Source organism: Exophiala spinifera (assembly GCF_000836115.1).
Source record: "Exophiala spinifera strain CBS 89968 unplaced genomic scaffold supercont1.4, whole genome shotgun sequence".
In the NCBI taxonomy this organism is placed as follows: domain Eukaryota; kingdom Fungi; phylum Ascomycota; class Eurotiomycetes; order Chaetothyriales; family Herpotrichiellaceae; genus Exophiala; species Exophiala spinifera.
In genome coordinates this window covers 3,161,019-3,182,027 of record NW_015622516.1, presented here as the reverse complement: position 1 = coordinate 3,182,027, position 21,009 = coordinate 3,161,019, and the positions used below count along the sequence as shown (strand labels likewise).

The window sequence follows — 21,009 nt, the reverse complement described above, 5'->3', positions numbered from 1 at the left end:
GTCTGGCGTTGGAGAAGAGCGTCTCGTTCCATTTATTACTCTACAGAGGATTCGCTTTCGATTCACGCGCCCCTGCGCCCTGCCGTTGTCATCCCAGAGCATGTCGATACGGAGGACATTATGGCAGAGCCTGCATTGCACCAATAATGTCCTCAGCCCTCTGAAGCCCATCGGACGGCTCCCCCGCGCACCTCTGCGCAGCTACAACAGTGCCAGCGGCATCGTCAGTGCAGCAGACCTCTCCTTCGGCCAACCGGTCCACGAAACCCATCCTCACGTCCTGCAGCCGGGAGAACTCACTCCAGGCATCACAGCTCAGGAATATGCCGACAGACGTACAAGACTAGCGGCCAAGCTACCAGACAATGCCATCGCCATCGTTGCGGCGTCGGACGTCGAGTTCCGCTCCGGCAGCGTCTTCTACGAGTTTCACCAAGACCCAGACTTTTTCTATCTGACGGGGTTCAATGAACCAGAGGCTCTTGCCGTGATCGGAAAGGATTCAACCGGGACAGACCACACATTCCACCTGTACGTGCGAGAGAAGGATCCCAAGGCAGAGATCTGGGACGGCGCAAGATCGGGCACACAGGCCGCGCGGGACGTCTTCAACGCCGACGAGACGGCAGACATCAGCCGGGTGAAGACGATCTTGCCGGAGCTCGTAGGGTCTGCGTCAGGGATATACACGGACATCACGACGCCGGACTCGACTCAGTCGGCGTTGCGCCGGTTTCTGTACGGCAAACCTCGAAGAACCACCGAGTTTGCGGATCTCCTGCAGTCGAACAAGATCAATCGTCTCCGACCGGTCATGAACGACCTACGAGCGTTCAAGAGCCCGGCGGAGATTGAAGTCATGAGAAGAGCAGGGAGGGCGTCGGGGCGAGCACACACGGAAGCCATGCGCAAGGCGTGGACGCGCGAGAAACAGCTCGACGCGTACCTGAGGTACCAGTTCGTCACGCAGGGGTGCGACACGAGTGCATTCGAGCCCGTCGTGGCGGGCGGCAAGAACGCGCTGGGCATACACTACGTCCGCAACGACGACGTCCTGCAGGACGACGAGATGGTGCTCGTGGACGGCGGCGGCAAGTACGGCGGCTACATCGCCGACATCACGCGCACGTGGCCGGTGAACGGCAAGTTCAGCGACGCGCAGAGGGATCTGTACCAGGCCGTGCTGAATGTGCAGAGGACGCTGATTTCGCTGTGTCGCGGCTCCTCGACCATGTCGCTGGACAAACTGCACAGCGTGGCCGAGGAGTACCTGTCGAGCGAATTGAGGCAGATCGGGTTCGACATGTCGTCCAAGGCGGTCGAGAAGCTCTTTCCGCACCATCTGAGCCACTACGTCGGCTTGGACGTGCATGACACAGTGGGTTATTCGAGGAAAGCCGTACTGCAAGAGGGACATTGCATTACTATCGAGCCCGGGATATACGTGCCCGACGACGAACGGTGGCCGAAGCATTTCAGAAATATGGGGGTGAGAATCGAGGACAGCGTCTGTGTGCAAGAAGACACTCCGTATGTCCTCACCACCGAGGCTGTCAAGGAGGTTGTTGATATCGAGGCATTGAGGGATTGACCTTGATGAATTGAATTCACACTAGAACTACCAGTATAAGTACGTGTATAAGTACGAGTGCCTTGCTGGAAAGGCTGCGCACCTGTGAGGCGAACTGATAGCATGATCGTTGTTCCGTTGGACACCAGCTAATATATGTACACAATTGTCGCCGGTAGCCAGTCCGGTTTCCTCTGTTATATTCTCGTGTGAGATAAGCCCATGTGAATGACTTGACGGCATAATCTGAGCATTATCCCGGTACTCTGCGAGTGTCTGGTCATCTCCGACGCGTCCATAGCAAAAAGGCTGGTGAGAAAAGTCGCCGACTCGGATGGAGCAGAAAGAAGACGCAATCAGACGAAAATAATCATCTCGTCTGGTCCCGCTAAAGACCGTGGGTCAAAACGATAATTGTGTATGATTGTTTCTCTTCATGTCCCTTGTACGAAACTCTGTTCATCTCCTTCTCATCACTTCCAATATCATATTACAACTGCTCAAGGCCTCAAGAGAGGACACAAAACCCGACATATCGCAGTGCTACAGATCCTGTCCTCACTGCCCCGACACACACGAGCGGTTATCTATTTATCTACTGACTGGTCCAAGCCAACAGATACACAGGTCTACTGGGAGAGGAAGAGAGTGAGAGAGAGTGAGAGAGAGCTTCCTGCTTCGACAGCGACAGACTTACAGAGTGCCACCATAATTCCATACATACGCACGAGTCCTCAGTCAAACGCCCGCTGAACAACAAGCTTCGACCAGGACTGACTTGAATGAGCCTGCTGGCTTGAGGACTTCTCCGTATCCTACCAATCGCACTGATCCTCGCCAGACCGGGTATATCGTACAACATACACCGCAACCCCAAACGGAAGCCTCACAGACTCAAGGTTCGAGGTGTAAACCGTGTATATTTGTATAGTCGTCCCTTGTCTTCACGGTATCGCGGGCTCACCACGCCAAACCCTCACCCACCCCAGCGTCCGAAACGACCAGCGAGTTCCATTCCCGGTCATCCACCGCCTCTCTTTCACTTTTTTCTATTCTTGGTTTTACTTTTCCAAGATGGCCATCGAGGTCGCCTCAGCGGAAGCAGACGCAAGCGACCAAGTTCCGACCGAGACAAGTCCACTCCTCGGCCGTCAAAATGGACAAGTCGTCGATCCAATAAACCCCCAGCCGGGGTCGTCTTCTGAGAACGTTGAAAACGGCGATAATGCGACCGCTCTGGCGGCCGAGGGACCCAGCACCAAGAAACTCGTGCTCATCATGGCTGCAATATGGACCGGTGTGTTCTTCGCTGCGTTGGGTATGTACTGAGCCTATTTACCTAACCTTTGGGGGATGTGCCTTCATCGTATCTTATTTTTCTTCCTCACTGCCCTAACACTTGTCTTGTTTTGGCTTGTCTTGCCGTCCCCCTTTGCCTCTGTTCCCCCCTCAAGGGAACCAAAGTTAAGAAGACATACTAACAAGAAACCCCCTTTCCTTTTTTCCCTTCTCCAGACACAACAATCGTCGCGACCCTGACGGCACCGATCTCCTCGTCTTTTGACTCCCTCAGTCTCCTCTCATGGCTGGCGTCAGGCTACCTGATCGCCAACGCGGCGTGTCAACCCCTCTCGGGCAAATTGACGGACATCTTCTCACGACGATACGGACTTGTCTTCTCGAACGTATTCTTCGCCGCCGGTACGCTGATCTGTGGTCTGGCACCTAACGCGCAGACCATTATCGCTGGAAGAGTCATTGCGGGTGTAAGTCCAAGCTCCCTCACGAAAAGTCGACCTTGGCAAGTTTACTGAACCCAAATCACTGATGAACTAAATCCGACTTATTAGATCGGAGGAGGCGGACTCTCCTGCATCACCACCTTCGTCACATCCGACCTGATCCCCCTCCGCCGGCGAGGACTCTGGCAGGGCTACGGCAACCTCATCTTCGGTCTGGGGATGGGCACCGGCGGCGTGTTCGGTGGACTGTTGGCCGACCGGCTGTCGTGGCGCTGGGCGTTCCTGCTCCAGCTCCCCTTCATCGTCGTGTCGACCGTCATGGTGTGGTTCCTGGTCGACATCCCCGTCAACGCGAGCACGAAGCCGGCGCTGCGGCGCATCGACTTCCTGGGGTCTTTTCTCCTCGTCACCTCTCTCGTGCTGCTCCTCCTGGGGCTGAACAGCGGCGGCAACCAGCTCGCGTGGTCTCACCCGTTGATCGTCACCAGTCTCTCTCTCGCGTTCGTGACCTTTGCACTGTTCTTGTTCGTCGAATCCGCCCCACCAAAGTCGTCCCCCGAATCATCGTCGTCGTCGTCGTCGTCGTCGTCCTCCTCCTCCTCCTCCTCCTCGTCTCCGACGGGGCGTCGTCTGCGTCGTCTGCTCCGTTCCGCGGTGGCGGAAGAACCCGTCATCCCCGTGTCGCTGATCGTGCGGACCCGCACTGTTCTCTTCTCCTGCCTGGCCAACTGGTTCGGGACCATGGCGTCGTTCATCGCCCTCTACTACGTCCCCCTGTACCTGCAGGCGCGGGGGCTGAGCTCGACGCAGGCCGGGCTGCGCATGATCCCGTTCGCGGCGAGCACGTCCGTCGGCAGCCTGGGGTCGGGCTACCTGATGCGGCTGACGGGGCGGTACTACGGGTGCATGGCGGGCGCGATGGGGGTTTTCGTGGCCGGCGCGGCGCTGCTGTGCACGTTCCGGCTCGACACGGCCGCGTGGGCGACGTACGCCTACGTCGCGCCGCTGGCCCTCGGCTACGGCGCCATGCTGACCGTCACGCTCGTCGCCATGATCAGCGCCGTCGACCACGCCCACCAGGCCGTCATCACCGCCGCGAGCTACGCCTTCCGCTCCACCGGCTCGACCATCGGCATCACCGTCGCCGCCGCCGTCTTCCAGAACGTCCTCACCGGCGACCTCGAGGCCCACTTCGGCCGCCTCCCCGGCAGCGACGGCCACATCCGCAGGATCAGGGACAGCCTGGACGCCGTCAAACACCTCCCCGAGGGCTGGGACGCCCACCTCGTCTACGCAAGCTACATGCACGCCCTGAGGGGTGCCTTCTTCGCCGGACTGGGACTGGCCTTTTTGGCCGCCGTGGCCGGACTGGGCATGAAAGAGCACGTCTTGCACAAGAACCTGGCTAGGAAGTAAGTGAGCAGGCCGTATCGGTCACACGAGAACAAGTAAAAGGTACATCTACAACACAGGGCCCCATTTAGAAGCGGGAAAAAAGGGAAAGTGTAGCCGTTCAGCAGTAAAACAAAATGAAAGAAGACCATACTTCTCAAGTACTCAATCAAAGACACCCCTTGGTACCTGCTCGTACAAGCTACTCCCTAACTAAATACGAGATTGTCATGGCCAAAACGAACAAGCGCTCCACTGTCACACTGACACATCATTGCCCGGCCGGGCCAATTGCTACCGTTCACACCGTCAAAGTCCATCGGCGGAAATGACCCTTTTCTTCACCCCTGGGAAATAAAAGTACAGGAAAAGGGAAAAGGGAAAAGGGAAAAGGGAAAAGTAGAAGCACCTTCGCTTCCAGGGTGGCACCTGTCCCCTCTGTCAGCCTGATCAGCCGACATCAGAATCGTCCCAACTGGTGGTCTCTTTCGTTGACGTACCGTGTCAAGCACTCCAGTGTCCATCAGTGGATTCCAAGCATCCACGCAAGCCAGCGTGCAGCAACAAGGATAGTGCGACGGTGCTCATGCAACCCCCTATGCACGATACACAAATCGTGCTGCTGCTCTTCCAGAAGTTCTCGCCGTTCACCACCCGCACAAGCGATGCTGAAAGAGGTATGGGTTTGCCAGCTCACACCGTCCTACCTGAAGCCACAAGTCAAGCTCGAGAGGACAACCCGTGATGAATGGCCGGTCCTTTTTCCCAAGTTGCCTGAACGAGGCCGGGAACTCAAGGAGGGCTGTCAATCCGACATACCATCCCTGCATTTCCTCGTGCCTTGACAGGCACAACCACCGCTTACAAGTCGACCACATACTTGCGCAGAGCCAACGCAGACCTGCAAGGAGCTAAAATATGCAGTCCAAAAATCGACCTCCTGACCCGCCTTGAGCTCCTGTGAAGTGGCCACCGAGCCCGGCCGAGATCCTGTACAAAGAAGGCGCCTTGCTAACCATGTAGCCAAGTCTTCAAGGTGGAGCTACTGGAGAGCTGCTCCAGTAGAAGAGAAGTGCCGGTAATGGAGGTTGCCAGAATGCCATCTCCTCTTTCGAGACAACCCATTTTGTACGGTATGCGAAAGTCACGGGCTCACGGACTGAAGAGCGACATGCTTAGGGACTAGACGGTCCATGAAGCTCTGATTCCGGTGACCCATGCAGCCTGCGGAGCCGGAAAAGCGATGAAGACCGCTCCGGCAGTGATGGAACGGCCCGTGTGAGTTGCATGCATATTGGTGAGCTGGCAAAACAGCCAGATGGTTCTCAGAGCATGACCTTCGGTTGCGACCCAGATCTCCTCCACTTTCAAAGCGGACATTGGAGGAGACCATGGGAGACCCAGCACCAGGCCCTCCGTCATGACTTTGTGTCCGAAGAAGGCGTGTCGACCTCCGGTCAGAGTGAGGCGGATTCAAAAGCTTGGAAGACCATGAGGGACTCCACTTCGCATGATTTTGAAAACACCCCTCCTCCGATCGTGATGCAAACAGCCAGAGCCAGGGAGCGGGCGCTTCTTTGAACCATGGTCTTGGGTTCGTGCACCAATATAGCTCTTTGACAGGGAGTCTCCACACACTTTATCATTAAGTTTCAATCAACTAGTATCTGTAGCTCAGACACGGAAAATTCTGATGGTTAGAAAGCAGCCGAAGACAAGACAGAAACGAGCCTGATGTTTCAATTCATCTTTGAGCGCGATCTCAGCCGCGACCTCCTCGCCCTCGCTAAACTCCTGCAAGACCAGACCAATTAGGCTTGAAGAAGCCACTTGGACGACCTTTTCCCCATAGATTGTGACCATCACCCGGGACAGGGACCAGGGTGAACCTCGTTAGTGACACGCAAAGTACCACGCTAATCTGCGCAGACGAGGTACAGGGATGGAATACTGGTCATCATAGATTGACCCTGGGCCCACGGTACTAGGAGCATCGTCGCTTCAATGCGAACAGCACTTGGTTCCGGCCTCGCGTGGGTAGCCACAGGTTACCGCGTCGATCGCTGGCCAGAAACAGGTGTGCTGGCATGGCCAGAGACAAGGGCCGCAGAGGTAGTCGCGCTGACGGCATGTGAAGGCCAATGCGGAGCGGCCAGCTACGGTCGACTGCAGTGCTCTTTCTCCTAGTGTTAGCAGGTAGCAGGGGTCGACGAAGGCGGAAGTCCAGAGACCAAGTCCACAGTACTGCTTACAGCTGCTGAACTGAATCGGAAGCCGCTGTACATCCGCGTGGCCGCCGAACACTGACAAGGGTCAACATGGGTTACTGGTCATAAAGGTCAGGCCCAACTGCCCAGGAGCTCCGGATAAATGCGTGGAATGAGCGTTTTGGAGGTTTGACTGGTGGGGAGTCCTTGCCAAAATCTTTCCTGACCCGATAGTCCAGGCCGCGGGAGGCAGGGATGGTTGACCACGGCCTCCTTGGAATCTGTGGGAAGCCATACTCTCCGCGGCTCAGCCCGACAATGGACAAACGAGTCAACGACAAAGCCCAGTGAGCCCATGGCCTCCGCCTTCCGCAGAGCATTGTCGAAAGTTCGTATCGTCGCTCCCGCACCCCCATGGGACCCCTTGCCCTAGTGGTCTTGTCTGTCAACTCAAGATGTTAGTTCTGGTTATTTTCGGGTGCAGCATTTTATTCTGGCCATGTGACCCGATGGGCAGTGTAAAGACACTTCACACAGTCTCTCACCCCAGAACTCAGAACTCAGCTGGAAGTCAAGCACTCGAACAACTCTAGGTGGTGTTCCTCACGAAAAGTCATGCCCATGACGCTTAGCACCTGTAGCCATCCTAGCGCGTGTTAAGATGCGGTGTCTAGAACTGCATGTTTGACAGTTCGGGCAATGTTTGCTAACAGCGTGCCTCATCTGGATGTGGTAGGTCTTGCATCTGCAGCTGCAAGTCTCCCATTTTCTACGACTCAAACTCTGCCACCTTGCGAGCGTGTCGCATGGCTGCTTCATAGCAGGGTGCTCGTGCCGTTCTTGTTGGCTGTGTCTATGCAGGAAATGCAGCTGGACAGAGAACAGGGATCCTGGTGTGTCAGAAATGAGCAAGAAGCCGACCGTCCTTTCAAGTCATAAGGTCCGCTTTCAGTTAAGAGCGACGGACCATGCTGTATTTGCCACTGACAACGGATGCTCAAGGGTGACCTATAGTCTCTGCAACATGGTGGGTCCCGGTACAGGAGTGGATCACGTTGGATAGTAGTGATTACCTCTGAACAATGAGGACCGGACACGTCTGGGTGTGCCGCGCCAATCGAGAAAGGGGTAGTCCCGGATTGTCTCTGGCGGCTGGAAATGAAAGGTATAAAGCTGTGGTCGAGGTGTACGTTGAGACGTGTCTTCGATCGTTCTCAAACAATCCGAATGAGCCATTGACAAAAGCAGACAAAAGTACATTGGGCCTTTACCTCTTGTGTACTCGACTAAGGGGATCGGCGCAACTCAATCATCCAGCCAGCTCCATACATCAAACAATAATCACTTCAAACCTAGGGTCAACGCTCGTGGCTCAGGTGGGTTAGATCTTGCCCCAGACAAAGCACGGGCTCGCAAATAGCTAATCGTATTAGTGTCATTCCCTTTCGCCGTAGTCCAGCCAAGGTATGTACCATTCTCTTGACCTGGCCCATCAAGAGGCAAATACTCAATATCACCTTTGGCAGACATCATGTGCTACTATGCCCGCACCGACTTTTCCTGTCGTGACTGGAAATGGGGCAACATGAAACAACGTTGTCCTCGGCAGCACCGCATGGGTGAAACCTGCGGCGCCAAGCTTGTCGACCCTGACAATGTTATCAACGTTCAGGACCAATGCAGGATCTGCAAAGAGATCGAGGTCAAACAAAGACGCATGCAGAAGGAGCTAGACAACATAGCGAGGTGGCGGCGCGAAGGCGACAAATTCAGGGCCAGCATCGAAAAGGCCCAGCGCGAAGCCCGCATGCTCCAAGAGACCATTGACGAATTGCACAGCAGAAGGGCATCTGTGAGGTACCAGCTCAGAAACGAGGCGCGTCTCCCCACTATGTCGAGATAGGCGACTGTGAGAACGATATTTCGGGAGATCTGGCGATTGTCATGTAACATCATCCCCGGTTCCTTTGCTCTGTGAACGCTGTCGGACTGCTGACACATTGGGTAGGCTGCCTAAAAGATTACAAACTCGGGTAGATATCTTTCCACACCACGGAATCGGAGTTGCCAATAGGTGAATCAAACATCAGCTGAAGTATTCTTTTTGTCGTGGGCTTACGGCGTGCGTATCGTTGGCCTGGGCCGGCCTGGTACTTTCCATCAACTGCCGCCTGAGAACCTGAAACTTGGAGGCCGAAAGAGGGTGCATGCTGGGTGACTCGAAGACCCAGCAAGGGGAATGCAGCTGTCAAAAGCGGGAACCGTGCTTTCTTTGCTTCTAAGTGAGGACGATGTTCTGCAGGAGGGTGTGATGCGCACTTCTACGCGCCGGATATGCATTGGCGCCAGTTTTGACTGCGGCTGAGCCTGCATCTGGCAAGGATGTCTGGAATCTCGACTAGGGGATGTAGTCCGTGGCGAGATCCAAGCTAGCAAGAATCCCATGTCAACTTGTGAACACGAGGAAATGCGTGTCCATCACTGTGTACGGCGTCCCATTGCGGTGATGTGTGACTTCGGATACCCACCGAAGTTTTGTCCAGGGTCGTTCAAATGCGGCCTTGAGCAGGACGGTGAGGAATCCGCTGATCCCAAACGGATCTAGCGCCAGGACATCGCATATCATGTGAGGTCACGTGAAATGATAGTCACGTGCACTGGCAAGGAGAATCAATTATTCCGTACCGACAAAATTGAAAGATGGAATTGCAGACTCCCTCAGGCGACCACTGGAACAAGGTGTTTTGTATCAGGTACTGTAGCTCCGACCCGCCCAGCAATCAGAGCTGAAGGTTCTCAAAGGAGCCGAGGTACAGTAAAGAGATCTTGCTGTCACCTTGAATCTTCCCCGCACTATCAGTCGGCCGCTGGGGACTCCCGCGAACAAGCCGAGAACAGTGTCCACTGGGAAGCCCACCAGCGTGATCGGCAGGCTGTCTACCTGTGAGTATTTAACATCGCCGCGGGATATGTGCTCGACGTTCGCCACGACGCCGAAGGTTTTGGAATAGAAGGGCCTGTCGCTCCACAAGTTTCTCTGCTCTCGGCAAAAGGCCACAAGACGTCAATTCTTGAGCTGGCCCCGGCCCTGGTCCTCTGACAAAGGCACCTAAACGACTGCCGGGCAAGGGAGTGACCAAATCGTCTTCAATCATGGCTCCACGATTCGAAAACCTCTTCATCGAGTCCCCAGCGTCGGCGCCAGGAGTCCACATCGTCACGCTGAACAAGCCGCCTGAGAATCGACTGAACGTCGCATTTGCTCAGACCATCATCAATGCTCTACGCTACATCGAACGGGACCTGATGAAACCCGACTCTCCCGGAGCCGTCATCATCTCGTCCTTTTCCGACAAGTTCTGGTGCACGGGTCTCGAGCTGGATGAGTCCGATTCCAACGTTTACGCCAATTCAGATGGCTTCTACCCGCTCCTCGCCACTCTGGTCGACTACCCGTACCCGACCGTTGCTCTGATCACGGGCCACACGTTCGGCGGAGCGTGCCCGTTCATGCTTTCCTGCGACTATCGGATCATGAACAGCAAGCGTGGCTTCATCAGCATGCCGCCGGTCAACCTCGGTCTACACTTTGACGGCATCGGTGCACTTCCTCGACTGAAGCTCCACCCCCAGGTTGCGCGCAAGATGCTGCTCGAGGCACACAAGTGGACGGGCGAGGCTGCACTGAGGGACGGCATCGTCGACGAGCTCAGTCCGCCAGAGAAGATGAGACAGAGAGCGATCGAGTTCGCGAGCACTGTTGCCCCTCGCGCCACCATGGGAGTTTATGGTCTTTTGAGAACGGAGCTGTGGGGCGAGGCTCTCGACAAGTTCAAGGCCATCAGCTACGTGCACAGAAAGCGGATAGGAACGGCTGCTAAAGCAAAGATTTGAACTCTCCTTTTATGTATGTGCCCAGATACTAGTTAGAATTCGAGGCGTTGTTCACGTCGTACGTCTCGTCAGGCATACCACCTTCCTAAAGCTTTGGCTTCGCATCGTATTCAGTTGTGCCCAGAGCCAATGCCTCTAACCGCCTCCTCGCATTCTCTTCCCCTTCGCCCATGATGATTTCCTCGGTCTTCCAGTCCGGGTTAAAGGTCAGCTTGTTCAACGGGTTCTCCTTGTGGGCTTTGCGGTACAGCCGATTGTACACGTCGCCGTCGTAACTACCCAGGGCACTTTCGAGCAGGTAATCGGGGATGGACCAAGCATCCACGAGCCGGACTGCGTGTGGGCGGACCTGCGTCATGAGATCCTGTATCGCTGGCGTGACCATCGCCAACCGGTCGACCGTCAGTGCCTTGCTGAGGAGGAACTCGGAAGCAGAGGCGTCGAGCGTGAAGAGCGCGAACAGCTTGAACAACTTCTTCATGACTTCAATCGCAGTTGCATCGAGGGGAGGGCTCGGTGGCGATTCGAAGACGGCGGTGTAGAAGTTGGACACGAGCAGACTTTCGGAATGTGCTTTGCTGAGCCTATGAAGCTGGATCATCAAACTGGTCCACGGCTTCTTTTCGACCACTCTCGCATGGTAAGCCTGGTAAGACAGATACGATGCTCTGTGCTTAAACGCCTGGACGAGGTCGCTTTCCTGTCCGAGGACGTCGTAATCACGCGACCTGGCCTTGGTAGCCACGAATTCCTGGAACTGAACGTCGACCGTCTCCTTGGGCTTCATGTTGGGCTTCGCGGCCACTTCCGTCATTCTCTTGATCAGGTACGCGGCCGTCTGCTGTGTAATCATCCAGTTGTCGCCTTCGACGGTCGGCTTGGAGAGATACTCGTTGTTGAGAGCGATCATGCCACTGCCGCCTCCGAAGCCATGACCGCCCATGGCGCGGCGGCACGTCTCGATACCATCTGCTGCCAACGTCGTACACAGGGACTTGAGACCGGACGACGCGGCATGCATCTCGGCAAGTCTGGAAAAGTCGCCGCTCTTCTCGATCGCCTCCCGAGTGCCATAGTATAGCTTGTACATGGCTTCGCCGGTATAGTGCAGCGCGAAGGTTGTGGCCAGGAGAGGTAGGATCCGAATCTGCACGGTGGGATAATTCAACACAGCCTGTTCGGGTGCCCCGATATCCTTCGCGTCGCGATCTGCAAATTGTCTTCGTATGGATAGGTAGCGTACCGCGATCGTCACGGCTCGAGCCAGCACCAATCGTGCATGCATGATGATCTGGGCTCTGACAAACGTCAAGGATCCGTATACCACTGCCGGGTTCTTGGGCTTGATATAGGTGCCACGCTCAGGGTCGACTCCCGAGTACTTTGAAAGCAGCGCCGAATGTGGTACCCTGAAGCGATCGAAGAGCATATAGCCGTTGTCCATACCGGGGTAGCCGTATTTGGGACCAATGTCGCCAATCACAATCCCGTCAAGCGGCTTGTTGGTTTTCATGTGCCGAATCTGGACGATGAACTGGTGAGGGCCGTATGACTTGTACTTGCCAGTACTTGAGTCCGGCAACAGGAGCTGAGCGACGACGATGGCGTGGTTTGCCGTGCGGCCCAACGCCCCGTTCCACCACTTGCTCGCGGTGATGGTCGGACTGTGGATGATGAATTGCTTCGCCTTTGGATCCCATCTGGCCTCACACTCGATGCCCTTGACGTTGCTGCCATGGCCGAGTTCGGTCTGTCCGTAGCAACCTATAATCTCCCACTTCTCGACCTTGGGAAGCCAGTAGGCCCTCTGCTCGTCGTTACACTGCTCGCGGATCGAGGTGGCGAACATGGTTGCTTGCAGAGCGTAGGGCGCCATCTCGTCTGTCAGATAATCCGCCATGATATAGTCATCGCGGTCCCACCCGTGCTTGAGAGACAGCCTCCTCAGGGTCTTTGCTCGAGCAAGCCCCAGGTGGTATCTGTCCGGTCTGGCCATGTTCAATTGGTTCTTCTTACAAAAGTACGGGATCGGCTCGAGTATCGACAAGATCCTCTTCTGGCGAGCGAGGAAGTCGTTTCTCGCAAGGAGATGCTGTGCCAGTTGCTCGGTGTTCAAGTTTGAGCTGGCTCTCTCTTGGGCCAGGATATCAGGACCCTGAGGGTCCGCAGGTCTCAGTTTGTCAGTGAAGTCGGCCATGATGTTGTCAAATCCAGACAGACACCCTCTCTGATGATCTCCTGGTGGGTATCTGATAGTAGCGTCCGCCAGTCCCGCAGGTAGAGAATTGAATTGGACTGTTCGGAAGAAACGGTTGTTCAGATATAATAGTACAAGTAGAGACAATGGCTCAGGCCATCCAACGAATACTCCCCGTCGCCCTCCCTTCGAACCCCCTCACTGTCAAAGTTCCCGCGGCCAGGAAAAGTAAATACCGAGGATGAACTTCTGTCCCCACATCAACGACCGTCGCATCGATTTCGCTCGACAGAAAACTGCCTCTTCGGAACTGGAAAGTCTGACCAGGTCCCTGAGTTAGACACCGAAATATCGCACATTGTCTTTGGTATGTGGTCTAACTTGAACCAAGACTCATGATCTCAAAGACCGCCAAAGGGTCTCGTTGGCACGTCCGGACGTACCCTAGGTACCCTGCCATACCGTAAGGGCAAGACGATACTGGCACCGGCACTGGCACGGCCACCGGCACCCGACGCTGCAAGCAACGATGCCTTCCACCACCGCCTTCTTCGACAGAAGAGACCTGGTACCCAGCCACGAAGGAGACCATATCCTCCCGGCAGAACCTCTCTTCACGCGTTTGCTGGCCTTGGCTCACCGTCGCAACCCCAGACCGGCGATCCGCGACGTGAATGCCGGGGTAGAACGTACAGCGGCAGAACTGCTCAGCGACGTACTCAGGCTCCGCCGTGTGCTCCAGTCGAATCTCACCCGACAGACCCTCGACGACCTCCGCCGAGGTCAAGAAGTGTTCATCAGCATAGTGGCGCCGGGAGGGTATGAGTTCACCGTTGGCGTCCTGGCCGTCCTGGCGCTCGGCGCTGCCGTGAGTCCCTTCAGCAGTGCCCAACCCGTGACAGAGGCAGTGTACTACATTACCAAAGCGCGGTCCGTGGCGCTCCTCGCGTCGGCGACAACACTCTCTCTAGCTGAGGCGGCTTCACGAGAAATCCAAACATCATCACCACCATCATCTACTGCTGAGCCATCGTCGCAACCCTTTGCTTTCGTGCCCATACGGTCGATGAACCAAGAACCGCCCATCGCGCTCGACAAGATCAAAATCTCATCGAACCGGTTCCTGGACCCCAACTCGGCCGGCGTCGTGATATTCACTTCAGGCACGACGGGTCCTCCCAAAGGCGCGGTCCTGTCTCGTGCAGCAATGATAGACGGCTCCCTATCGTTTGCGCAACAGATGGGCCTCGACTCCTCCGACACGCTTCTGCACTTGCTTCCCGTGCACCACGCGACGGGGATCTGGGTGTCGTTCTTCCCGTTCCTCCTCACGGGGGCATGCATCGAATTCAAATCCGGCAGCTTCGATGCCGAATGGACCTGGAATCGCTGGCGCCGAGGCGGACTCACATACTTCACGGGCGTACCGACCATCTACATGCGCATGATGCGATGGTATCAGGAAAATTTCTCGTCGTCCTCGTCCTCGTCGTCGCGCACCGGTGAAGGAGAGTCGGCGTCTTACAAAGCCGCCGCGGCCGCGCTCAAAACCTGTCTCTGCGGCACGTCGGCCCTGCCCAAGCCCATCGCGGACTTTTGGACGACGCTCCGTGACGGCCGGCCGATCGTGCAACGGTACGGATCCACAGAGTCCGGGGTCGTGTTCAACATGTCCGCGCACCCGGACGAAGCACGCAGCACCCCGGACGGGTCCGTGGGCGAACCCACAGTGGGTGTCGACGTGAGGCTTGCCTCCGACGACGGTGGCAGTGACTGTGGCAGTGGTGGAGACACCGAAAGCCACGAAGGTGAGATCGTGATCAAGTCGCCTTACATGTTCAGCAAGTACATCTACGACGCCGAGGCGACTGCCGCCGCACACACAGCCGACGGGTACTTCCGGTCCGGCGACGTCGCGCGCAGGGAGGGCAAGTACTTCTTCATCGTGGGACGGGCGTCGGTCGACATTATCAAGTCCGGTGGGTACAAGATCTCGGCGCTGGACGTGGAGCGAGAACTCATGGCGCTGCCGTACATCGCGGAGGCCATGGTCGTGGGCGTGCCGGACGACGAGTTCGGCCAGCGTGTCGGCGCCGTCGTGTCGCTGCTGGGCCTGAGCATCGCCACCGACGAGAACAACGAGACGGGCCCCGCCCTCGGCCTCGAGCGTCTGCGTGACGACGTCCGGGGTCGGTTGGCCGGGTATAAAATGCCGACTCTCCTGCGCGTCATCCAGGGCGAGTTGCCCAAGAGTGGCACGGGGAAGGTGATGAAGAAGACTCTGGGTCCGCGGTATTTCCCACCCGATTACATCAAGGACGGCGACGTGCAGATCTGGAACAGCGCGAAGAAGCGTGACGCGGGTAGACCTGCAAAGTTGTAATGAGGATGAGGATGAGGATGAGGATACGAATGAGAAGCATCAGACTGGGATTCGAGACCAAGACAGAGTGAGATTTTGAGAGAATGGACCAAGGCGTTACTGCTCTGATGACCCATGACACACTAAAGAAAGCGCAAGGTACAGTCCGCGTGTAGCAAGACAATAAGAGCTAGACAACACACGGGTACGGAGGCAGGCAAACGGCCAGACTCTAGATGAGACGACACAAACGTTAGACACGACAAAACAAATCGCATTCCAAAGTTCCAAAATTCTGTCTAGTAGTGGTGGATATAGAATTGAAGACTCTCGGGAACCACCATAAAAATAAAAATAAAAATGAAACAAAACTCTCGCGTTTTTGAATGAAAAATAATAATAAATCTTCCTTCTACGAGTGAGAGAGAAACGCAACTCGAAGGGCCTCCACAATGGAATTTAAAACCTCGAAAACCGCGACTCATCCTAATCGATCTAGTTAGTTTAGCCTCAAGTGCTGACGTTCTAATGCCAGTGCCATCTATGACGATTGACACTAGGCATGCCGCAGACCTTCTTGATCTTGGTATGGTACTCTGTGGCGGTGACAGTAGTCACGATGGCTGCTCGGGGTTCTGGCGTAACGTAGATGGTCGTGGCCCGGCAGGAGCTCGACGTTGTGCTTTGAATCAAGGTCGAAGTGGGGCGGGATGTTTCGGTCGCGGACGACAATGTTGTGGAAAGGGGAACAGTTGTTGTGGATTCAGAACTCGTGGCGCTGGTCGTAGTCTCTGTGGACCATGTACCAGTAGTTGTCCAGGTCTCGGTTTCCGAGGTAGATCTTTCAGAAGTTGTGCTTGATTCCGAGGGAGTACCTTCCGAGGTCGTAGTCGTCTCTGAGGTGGTGGTCGACTCCCAAGTTGTCGTTGACGTTGTTTCTCTGGCCGGGGAGCTTGTCGTGGGGTACTCCGACGAGGTGGTGACGGCGCCGACAACCACGGTGGTGCTGGTCATACTGATAGTGGGTGTTGTCGAGGTGTCTTCCATCGTAGTCGACCATCGCATCGTGGTGGCCCATGTTTCGGCAGAGGTCGTAGAGGTTTCTGCCACTTTAGTCGAAGTCTCGGCAACGGTCGAGGAGGTTGTCGTTTCATCGGCAGGCGTCGACGTCGGGGTCCTTGTCCACTTGAACGTCGTAGTGGTGAATTCGATGGCTGTCTCCCCTGTGGTAGTTGTGTAAGCAGCTGTTGTCGACGATTCGAAGGGTGCAATCCAAGTCGTAGTCACGACGGTTGTCGACTTCATAGTTGAGGTTGCGTGGCATCCCGGAGTGTAATGACGAATCAGAGCGACGACATGGTCATCCGTCTGAGGCACACTCGTACTAGTCAAGAACTTGCAGTTATCCGTGTCCATTTCGAGATCAAAAACGACGCCCACGCAGCGTCCAGGATGGTCACTGTTCAACTCATCACACTGATTCGCGCACTCCTCGGGGGAGAGTGTTCCTATGGAATAGTCCAGGAAGTCGTCACTGTCGTCATATGTTTGGCCGCAGACATAGTCGTAACTGACGCAGTCGGATTGCCTGCTCCCGAAGGGTTGCGTGTTTGCGTACGGACAAGTCGGATCCGTACGGTGGTCAACACTCGGTGTTGGAATCACAGATGTGGTGTACACCTTGGTAGATGTGGTAGATACCTTTGTAGACGTTATTATGTCGTCCCCGTCACTGTCATCGCCCCAATCGGACCAGTCGGCCCAGTCGGCCCAGGGAAAGGGTTCCAAGGAGTCAAGCTCGTCGGCTGCGACGTAGGGTTTGGCAGCAGAAGTGGAAATGAAGGTGGCCAAGCCCACGACCACGGCCGAGGAAACGAGTGTAGAACGCATCTTCGAAAAGACTAAACGAGCGACTAGAGTGAAAGACAAATTCAAGGCTTGGAAAACAGTGAATGGCTTGAGAAGATAAACAACGAGACGACCGGATATTCAGCAGCATGCTGCTCGCAGATATATACCACACGTACCTTGTCACATCACGGCAACTTACCAAGGAATGGTTCAGAGTAATCTTGATCTCGGACGTTCCAGTAGTAATGTTTCGCAGATCCCTTGAAGAGGCTTTGCACAAGGGCAAGATGCCCGCACCAGTTGCGGTCAGCCAGACCTAATCAAGGTGTCGATGAATTGTCTCGTATCGAACGGAACGCAAGGGGGCTTCACGTCGCCTGGCAAATCGACAAAAGCATTGAGGTGACAATAATATTGTTCATTCCAGAGCAATATGAGGGATGGGAGGGTGTCTCAGGTCGAGCGTGGAACATTTTCGTGGCGACATTGTTGGGGTTTGCATTCTTTCACAGAACTGTTCCTTACATCCTGCAGCGTATGGCGCTGGCAGCAGGACCTGAAGAAGACAAATGCCTGCGCCTCTGGAGATTAAAAGAAAAGAATGTGCGTCGCTCGGAGGCCGGCAATTATCCTGCTTAACATGCAAGGCACGTCGGTGTTGATGCAAGGGAGAGTAACAGGACTCTACGGATGACTTGTCTCAGTCTGAGTGTCGAGGTGGGCAGAGCCGCACTCTGGTAGATGAGAGCGTAAAGAGCGACAGCACAGCACGGCCAGCTGCTTGCTATAAGCTGGAGGAATCGACATCTGAGGTGGACCGTGGAGGGAATCATAAGTGCGTGAGATGAGAGGAAGATTGCAATCCGGTAGTGTGGGAGAAGAAGTAATAATTTATTCCACTAACTATACAGTCTGTATACTCCGTACTTCCGTCCAGCTGATGATCACCATCCACTTCTCTGCTTCTCACTCACAAACAGCATCTGACTTTGGTCTTTTGGATCATGTAATTCCCATGTACCACTATTCCTGACGCTCTTTTTTCCGTTCCTTCGTCCTTCTCTCCCCATCTCTCTCTCTCTCCCCCTCTCTCTTTGTCTGCTTTATTCCCATGTAATCGCTGCTCGACCCGGACGCCCACAGCCACCAAACCGCCCGCAACCCGACATGGGCGTCTGCCTCTCCTGTCTCGGTCTGCGCCGCAATGACGAAGATGAAGTATGGACGAGAGCCGTCTTTCTTTCCTTTTTTTTTCCATTTTCTCAAACTGACCAGAGTCAGGATCGCTCTCGTCTTCTCTACGATGAACTCGGCGCGAATCACGGCTACGGCACCTGGGGTGCGTCAAACGTGCCAGCGCAAAATGTCATGAACCCCGAGGAAGCACGGCGGGAGCAAGAAGCCCTGGACAACATCACGAGATGGGCGAGCGAGTATGTCATTCCATTCGCCGTCCAGATCCCCCTCCCTTGCTAACGCATCTCTGCAGCCAAATTGTCGAGATCTTCCCACACCAACACAAAAGCCTCATGACCATGTCCACGTCTCAGATCAACGGACACTCCGAGACGGGTGGCCCGTCGTCCTCGTCCCACCACGATATCCTCCTCTCCTTGATCCCTGGAGACAAGTCGAAACGGTCTATACGGATCTATCCCGCGTCGCGCCCGACGTCCAAGGATGCGCAGTCGCTGCGCAGTAAGAACTCGTTTGGAGGGTTGAATGGAGCCTCTGTCAAGAGCAAGGACTCCTCGGTACTCGTCACGCTCGATGTCGATTTGCCGTAGGGCTTGACAAGGGATGGGAGATAATCGCGCACATGACTGGGCGTATCTCTGAGTATCAGGGCTTGTACGGGGTATCGTTTGCGACAAACCCAGCGCTCTCTCCATGTCCGCCACGAACGGAGCGCAGTAAGGTCGCTCTTCAAGGAGAGATCTCCCTTGAAATCGGCGACAATTACAACAATTTCGTCCTCTTGTCTCCTCCTCGCATTAACGAAAGGATTGTTTTAAAGGAATGACATCAGCCTGGGTTGGGATGATCTTTTGGGGACGGGGACTACGCAAACACAGTCGTCTCCGTAGACACGTGGGGTTTTCTCGTCCAGACTCTGATCCTCTATGCCACTCTGCAATGGGAATATACTGCGACATACGAGTAATGGTCACGCTGTGTAGGGCCTACGACCACCGCACGTTGTAATACTTATCAATGATTATCTTCTTTTTGGTCACGGTCGAGCCAAGATATGCTGTTGGAAGGCATGGTTTGTATGAGAAATCGATTTCCTATGCAGAATTGAATAAAAGACTATCTTAAGGACCTTGGGTATCTCTGAATGCCGGTACGCGTACGCATCATGCGAGCCGCTCGCTGCAGGGCTGCCGTGGTGGGGTATCTTAATCGAATTGGTATTTCAAGGAAAGCAACATCCGTCTTGCCCAGAGCCCATCCGCCTTGTTGGGTTGTTTGCATATCGTTGTTTGCAGAGAGGGAAGGGAGTGGGTATCATGAAATGATTCGCGCGGAGGCACCAAAGGGGTATAAAGTTGAATTAGGTGCCTCGGGACAATTGCTGAGTGCTATCGAGTAAAACAAGGGTATTGTCGCTGCGAGGTCCATCAAAGATTGGACCTCGGGTGACTGCTGCGTGGCCGGTTCCGGGGAACGTTGAATTGGTGTGCCAATGATCAGGCCGCGGGAGCTGGTCGAGGCACGGATTCCTACTTCGGAGGCTCGACAGCTGGTGTTTCAGTCGACGCTGGCTCAGCTGGAGTGTCGGCTGCGGGAGCATCGACGGGAGCAGCGCCTACATACAATCATCAGCTTCGATATGACCTTGCAAGGGTTTGGGAGAACTCACCAGCAGGGGCCGTGGTTGGATCGGCGGTGGAAGGAGCCGCAGTTTCAGCAGGCTTGGGGACAGCAGCGTCAGCTGGTGCTTCTGTCTTTGTGCCAGCAGTGCTGCTTGGCTTGTCCTTCTTGCGCTTGAAGAGAGCCTTGATCTTGTCCATTGCGTCGAGTGCTGTAAGAAAACCGACGGATTAGATGAGGAGACAAGTGATGTAGAGCCAAAAGAGGTGATATGTCGTCTTGACGACGCGGGAGACAGCGAGGCAGAAGAGATCAATGAGAAGACGTACGTATTCCGGGCATATGGAGATCAAAGGGAAGAGAAGAAGAGGATGCAGCCGGATGTTGGGAAGAGGGCGCGATCTGGTTTAAGTAGGCGCGAGTAGAGGTTGAGAAGCGTCGTCTCGTCGATAAGGAAGCGACCGGAATGACGGGATCGGGAGTCAGATGGGAAGGAGAGATGGATTGGATGGGATTGGGAGAAGATGATGGAAGGTCGAGATCGGATTACTGTCTCGTGACGATTTGCATGAATGACGGCTCGAGACGCAGGAGCCAGTGAGATGGTGAGATGCGAGACGAGAGTGAGAGAAGCTGCTCTATCCCTGCGCTGGCTGAAGCCTTGTTTGCGCACCGTCGCACACGCATTGTCGACGCCGCCAGGTGTTTGGGGGTTTCGATAAGATAAGCCCTCTAGCCTGGCACTAGCGGCCTTAGCCTTGAGTTTGTTAGCATCCACTGGGCCTGGCAGCCGCGGCTGACGTAGCTTGGGGCTCTTAGGGCCTTTAGGCGCTCAGGTGGCCTCACTAGCTTGCGCAATGCAGGCTGTCGCACGCCCAAGGCAGGATTCCGGCAGGCGCCCGTTGGGGAGACGGCGGGCACGATAGGCACCATTGGTAGCGCCCATGCATCTGCGCAGCGCCTAAAACGACTCTCCA

At 55.3% G+C, this 21,009-nt stretch overlaps 9 protein-coding genes across 9 annotated transcripts; 6 read left to right on the top strand and 3 right to left on the bottom strand.

Annotated features, from left to right (window-relative positions):
- Window positions 1–100: 100 nt before the first annotated feature.
- PV08_06361 (uncharacterized protein) lies at window positions 101–1,591 on the top strand (the record flags this gene model as incomplete). Its single annotated transcript, XM_016380699.1, has 1 exon — window positions 101–1,591. One exon carries the CDS (start codon window positions 101–103, stop codon window positions 1,589–1,591), a length of 1,491 nt encoding a protein of 496 aa, XP_016236526.1.
- A 1,053-nt stretch (window positions 1,592–2,644) lies between these two features.
- On the top strand, window positions 2,645–4,728 carry PV08_06360 (uncharacterized protein; the record flags this gene model as incomplete). The annotated part of the gene is made up of 3 exons (XM_016380698.1): window positions 2,645–2,888; window positions 3,086–3,336; window positions 3,421–4,728. 3 exons carry the CDS (start codon window positions 2,645–2,647, stop codon window positions 4,726–4,728), a joined length of 1,803 nt encoding a protein of 600 aa, XP_016236525.1.
- A 3,714-nt stretch (window positions 4,729–8,442) lies between these two features.
- PV08_06359 (uncharacterized protein) lies at window positions 8,443–8,814 on the top strand (the record flags this gene model as incomplete). The annotated part of the gene is made up of 1 exon (XM_016380697.1): window positions 8,443–8,814. The coding sequence occupies one exon, from the start codon at window positions 8,443–8,445 to the stop codon at window positions 8,812–8,814; it is 372 nt and encodes a 123-aa protein (XP_016236524.1).
- A 1,250-nt stretch (window positions 8,815–10,064) lies between these two features.
- On the top strand, window positions 10,065–10,805 carry PV08_06358 (uncharacterized protein; the record flags this gene model as incomplete). Its single annotated transcript, XM_016380696.1, has 1 exon — window positions 10,065–10,805. One exon carries the CDS (start codon window positions 10,065–10,067, stop codon window positions 10,803–10,805), a length of 741 nt encoding a protein of 246 aa, XP_016236523.1.
- Window positions 10,806–10,890: 85 nt separating this feature from the next.
- On the bottom strand, window positions 10,891–13,002 carry PV08_06357 (uncharacterized protein; the record flags this gene model as incomplete). Its single annotated transcript, XM_016380695.1, has 1 exon — window positions 10,891–13,002. The coding sequence occupies one exon, from the start codon at window positions 13,000–13,002 to the stop codon at window positions 10,891–10,893; it is 2,112 nt and encodes a 703-aa protein (XP_016236522.1).
- Window positions 13,003–13,531: 529 nt separating this feature from the next.
- Window positions 13,532–15,385, top strand: PV08_06356 (uncharacterized protein; the record flags this gene model as incomplete). The annotated part of the gene is made up of 1 exon (XM_016380694.1): window positions 13,532–15,385. One exon carries the CDS (start codon window positions 13,532–13,534, stop codon window positions 15,383–15,385), a length of 1,854 nt encoding a protein of 617 aa, XP_016236521.1.
- A 504-nt stretch (window positions 15,386–15,889) lies between these two features.
- Window positions 15,890–17,254, bottom strand: PV08_06355 (uncharacterized protein; the record flags this gene model as incomplete). Its single annotated transcript, XM_016380693.1, has 1 exon — window positions 15,890–17,254. The coding sequence occupies one exon, from the start codon at window positions 17,252–17,254 to the stop codon at window positions 15,890–15,892; it is 1,365 nt and encodes a 454-aa protein (XP_016236520.1).
- Window positions 17,255–18,382: 1,128 nt separating this feature from the next.
- PV08_06354 (uncharacterized protein) lies at window positions 18,383–19,002 on the top strand (the record flags this gene model as incomplete). Its single annotated transcript, XM_016380692.1, has 3 exons — window positions 18,383–18,433; window positions 18,491–18,648; window positions 18,705–19,002. The coding sequence occupies 3 exons, from the start codon at window positions 18,383–18,385 to the stop codon at window positions 19,000–19,002; spliced, it is 507 nt and encodes a 168-aa protein (XP_016236519.1).
- A 939-nt stretch (window positions 19,003–19,941) lies between these two features.
- PV08_06353 (uncharacterized protein) lies at window positions 19,942–20,232 on the bottom strand (the record flags this gene model as incomplete). Its single annotated transcript, XM_016380691.1, has 2 exons — window positions 19,942–20,027; window positions 20,082–20,232. The coding sequence occupies 2 exons, from the start codon at window positions 20,230–20,232 to the stop codon at window positions 19,942–19,944; spliced, it is 237 nt and encodes a 78-aa protein (XP_016236518.1).
- Window positions 20,233–21,009: the final 777 nt, after the last annotated feature.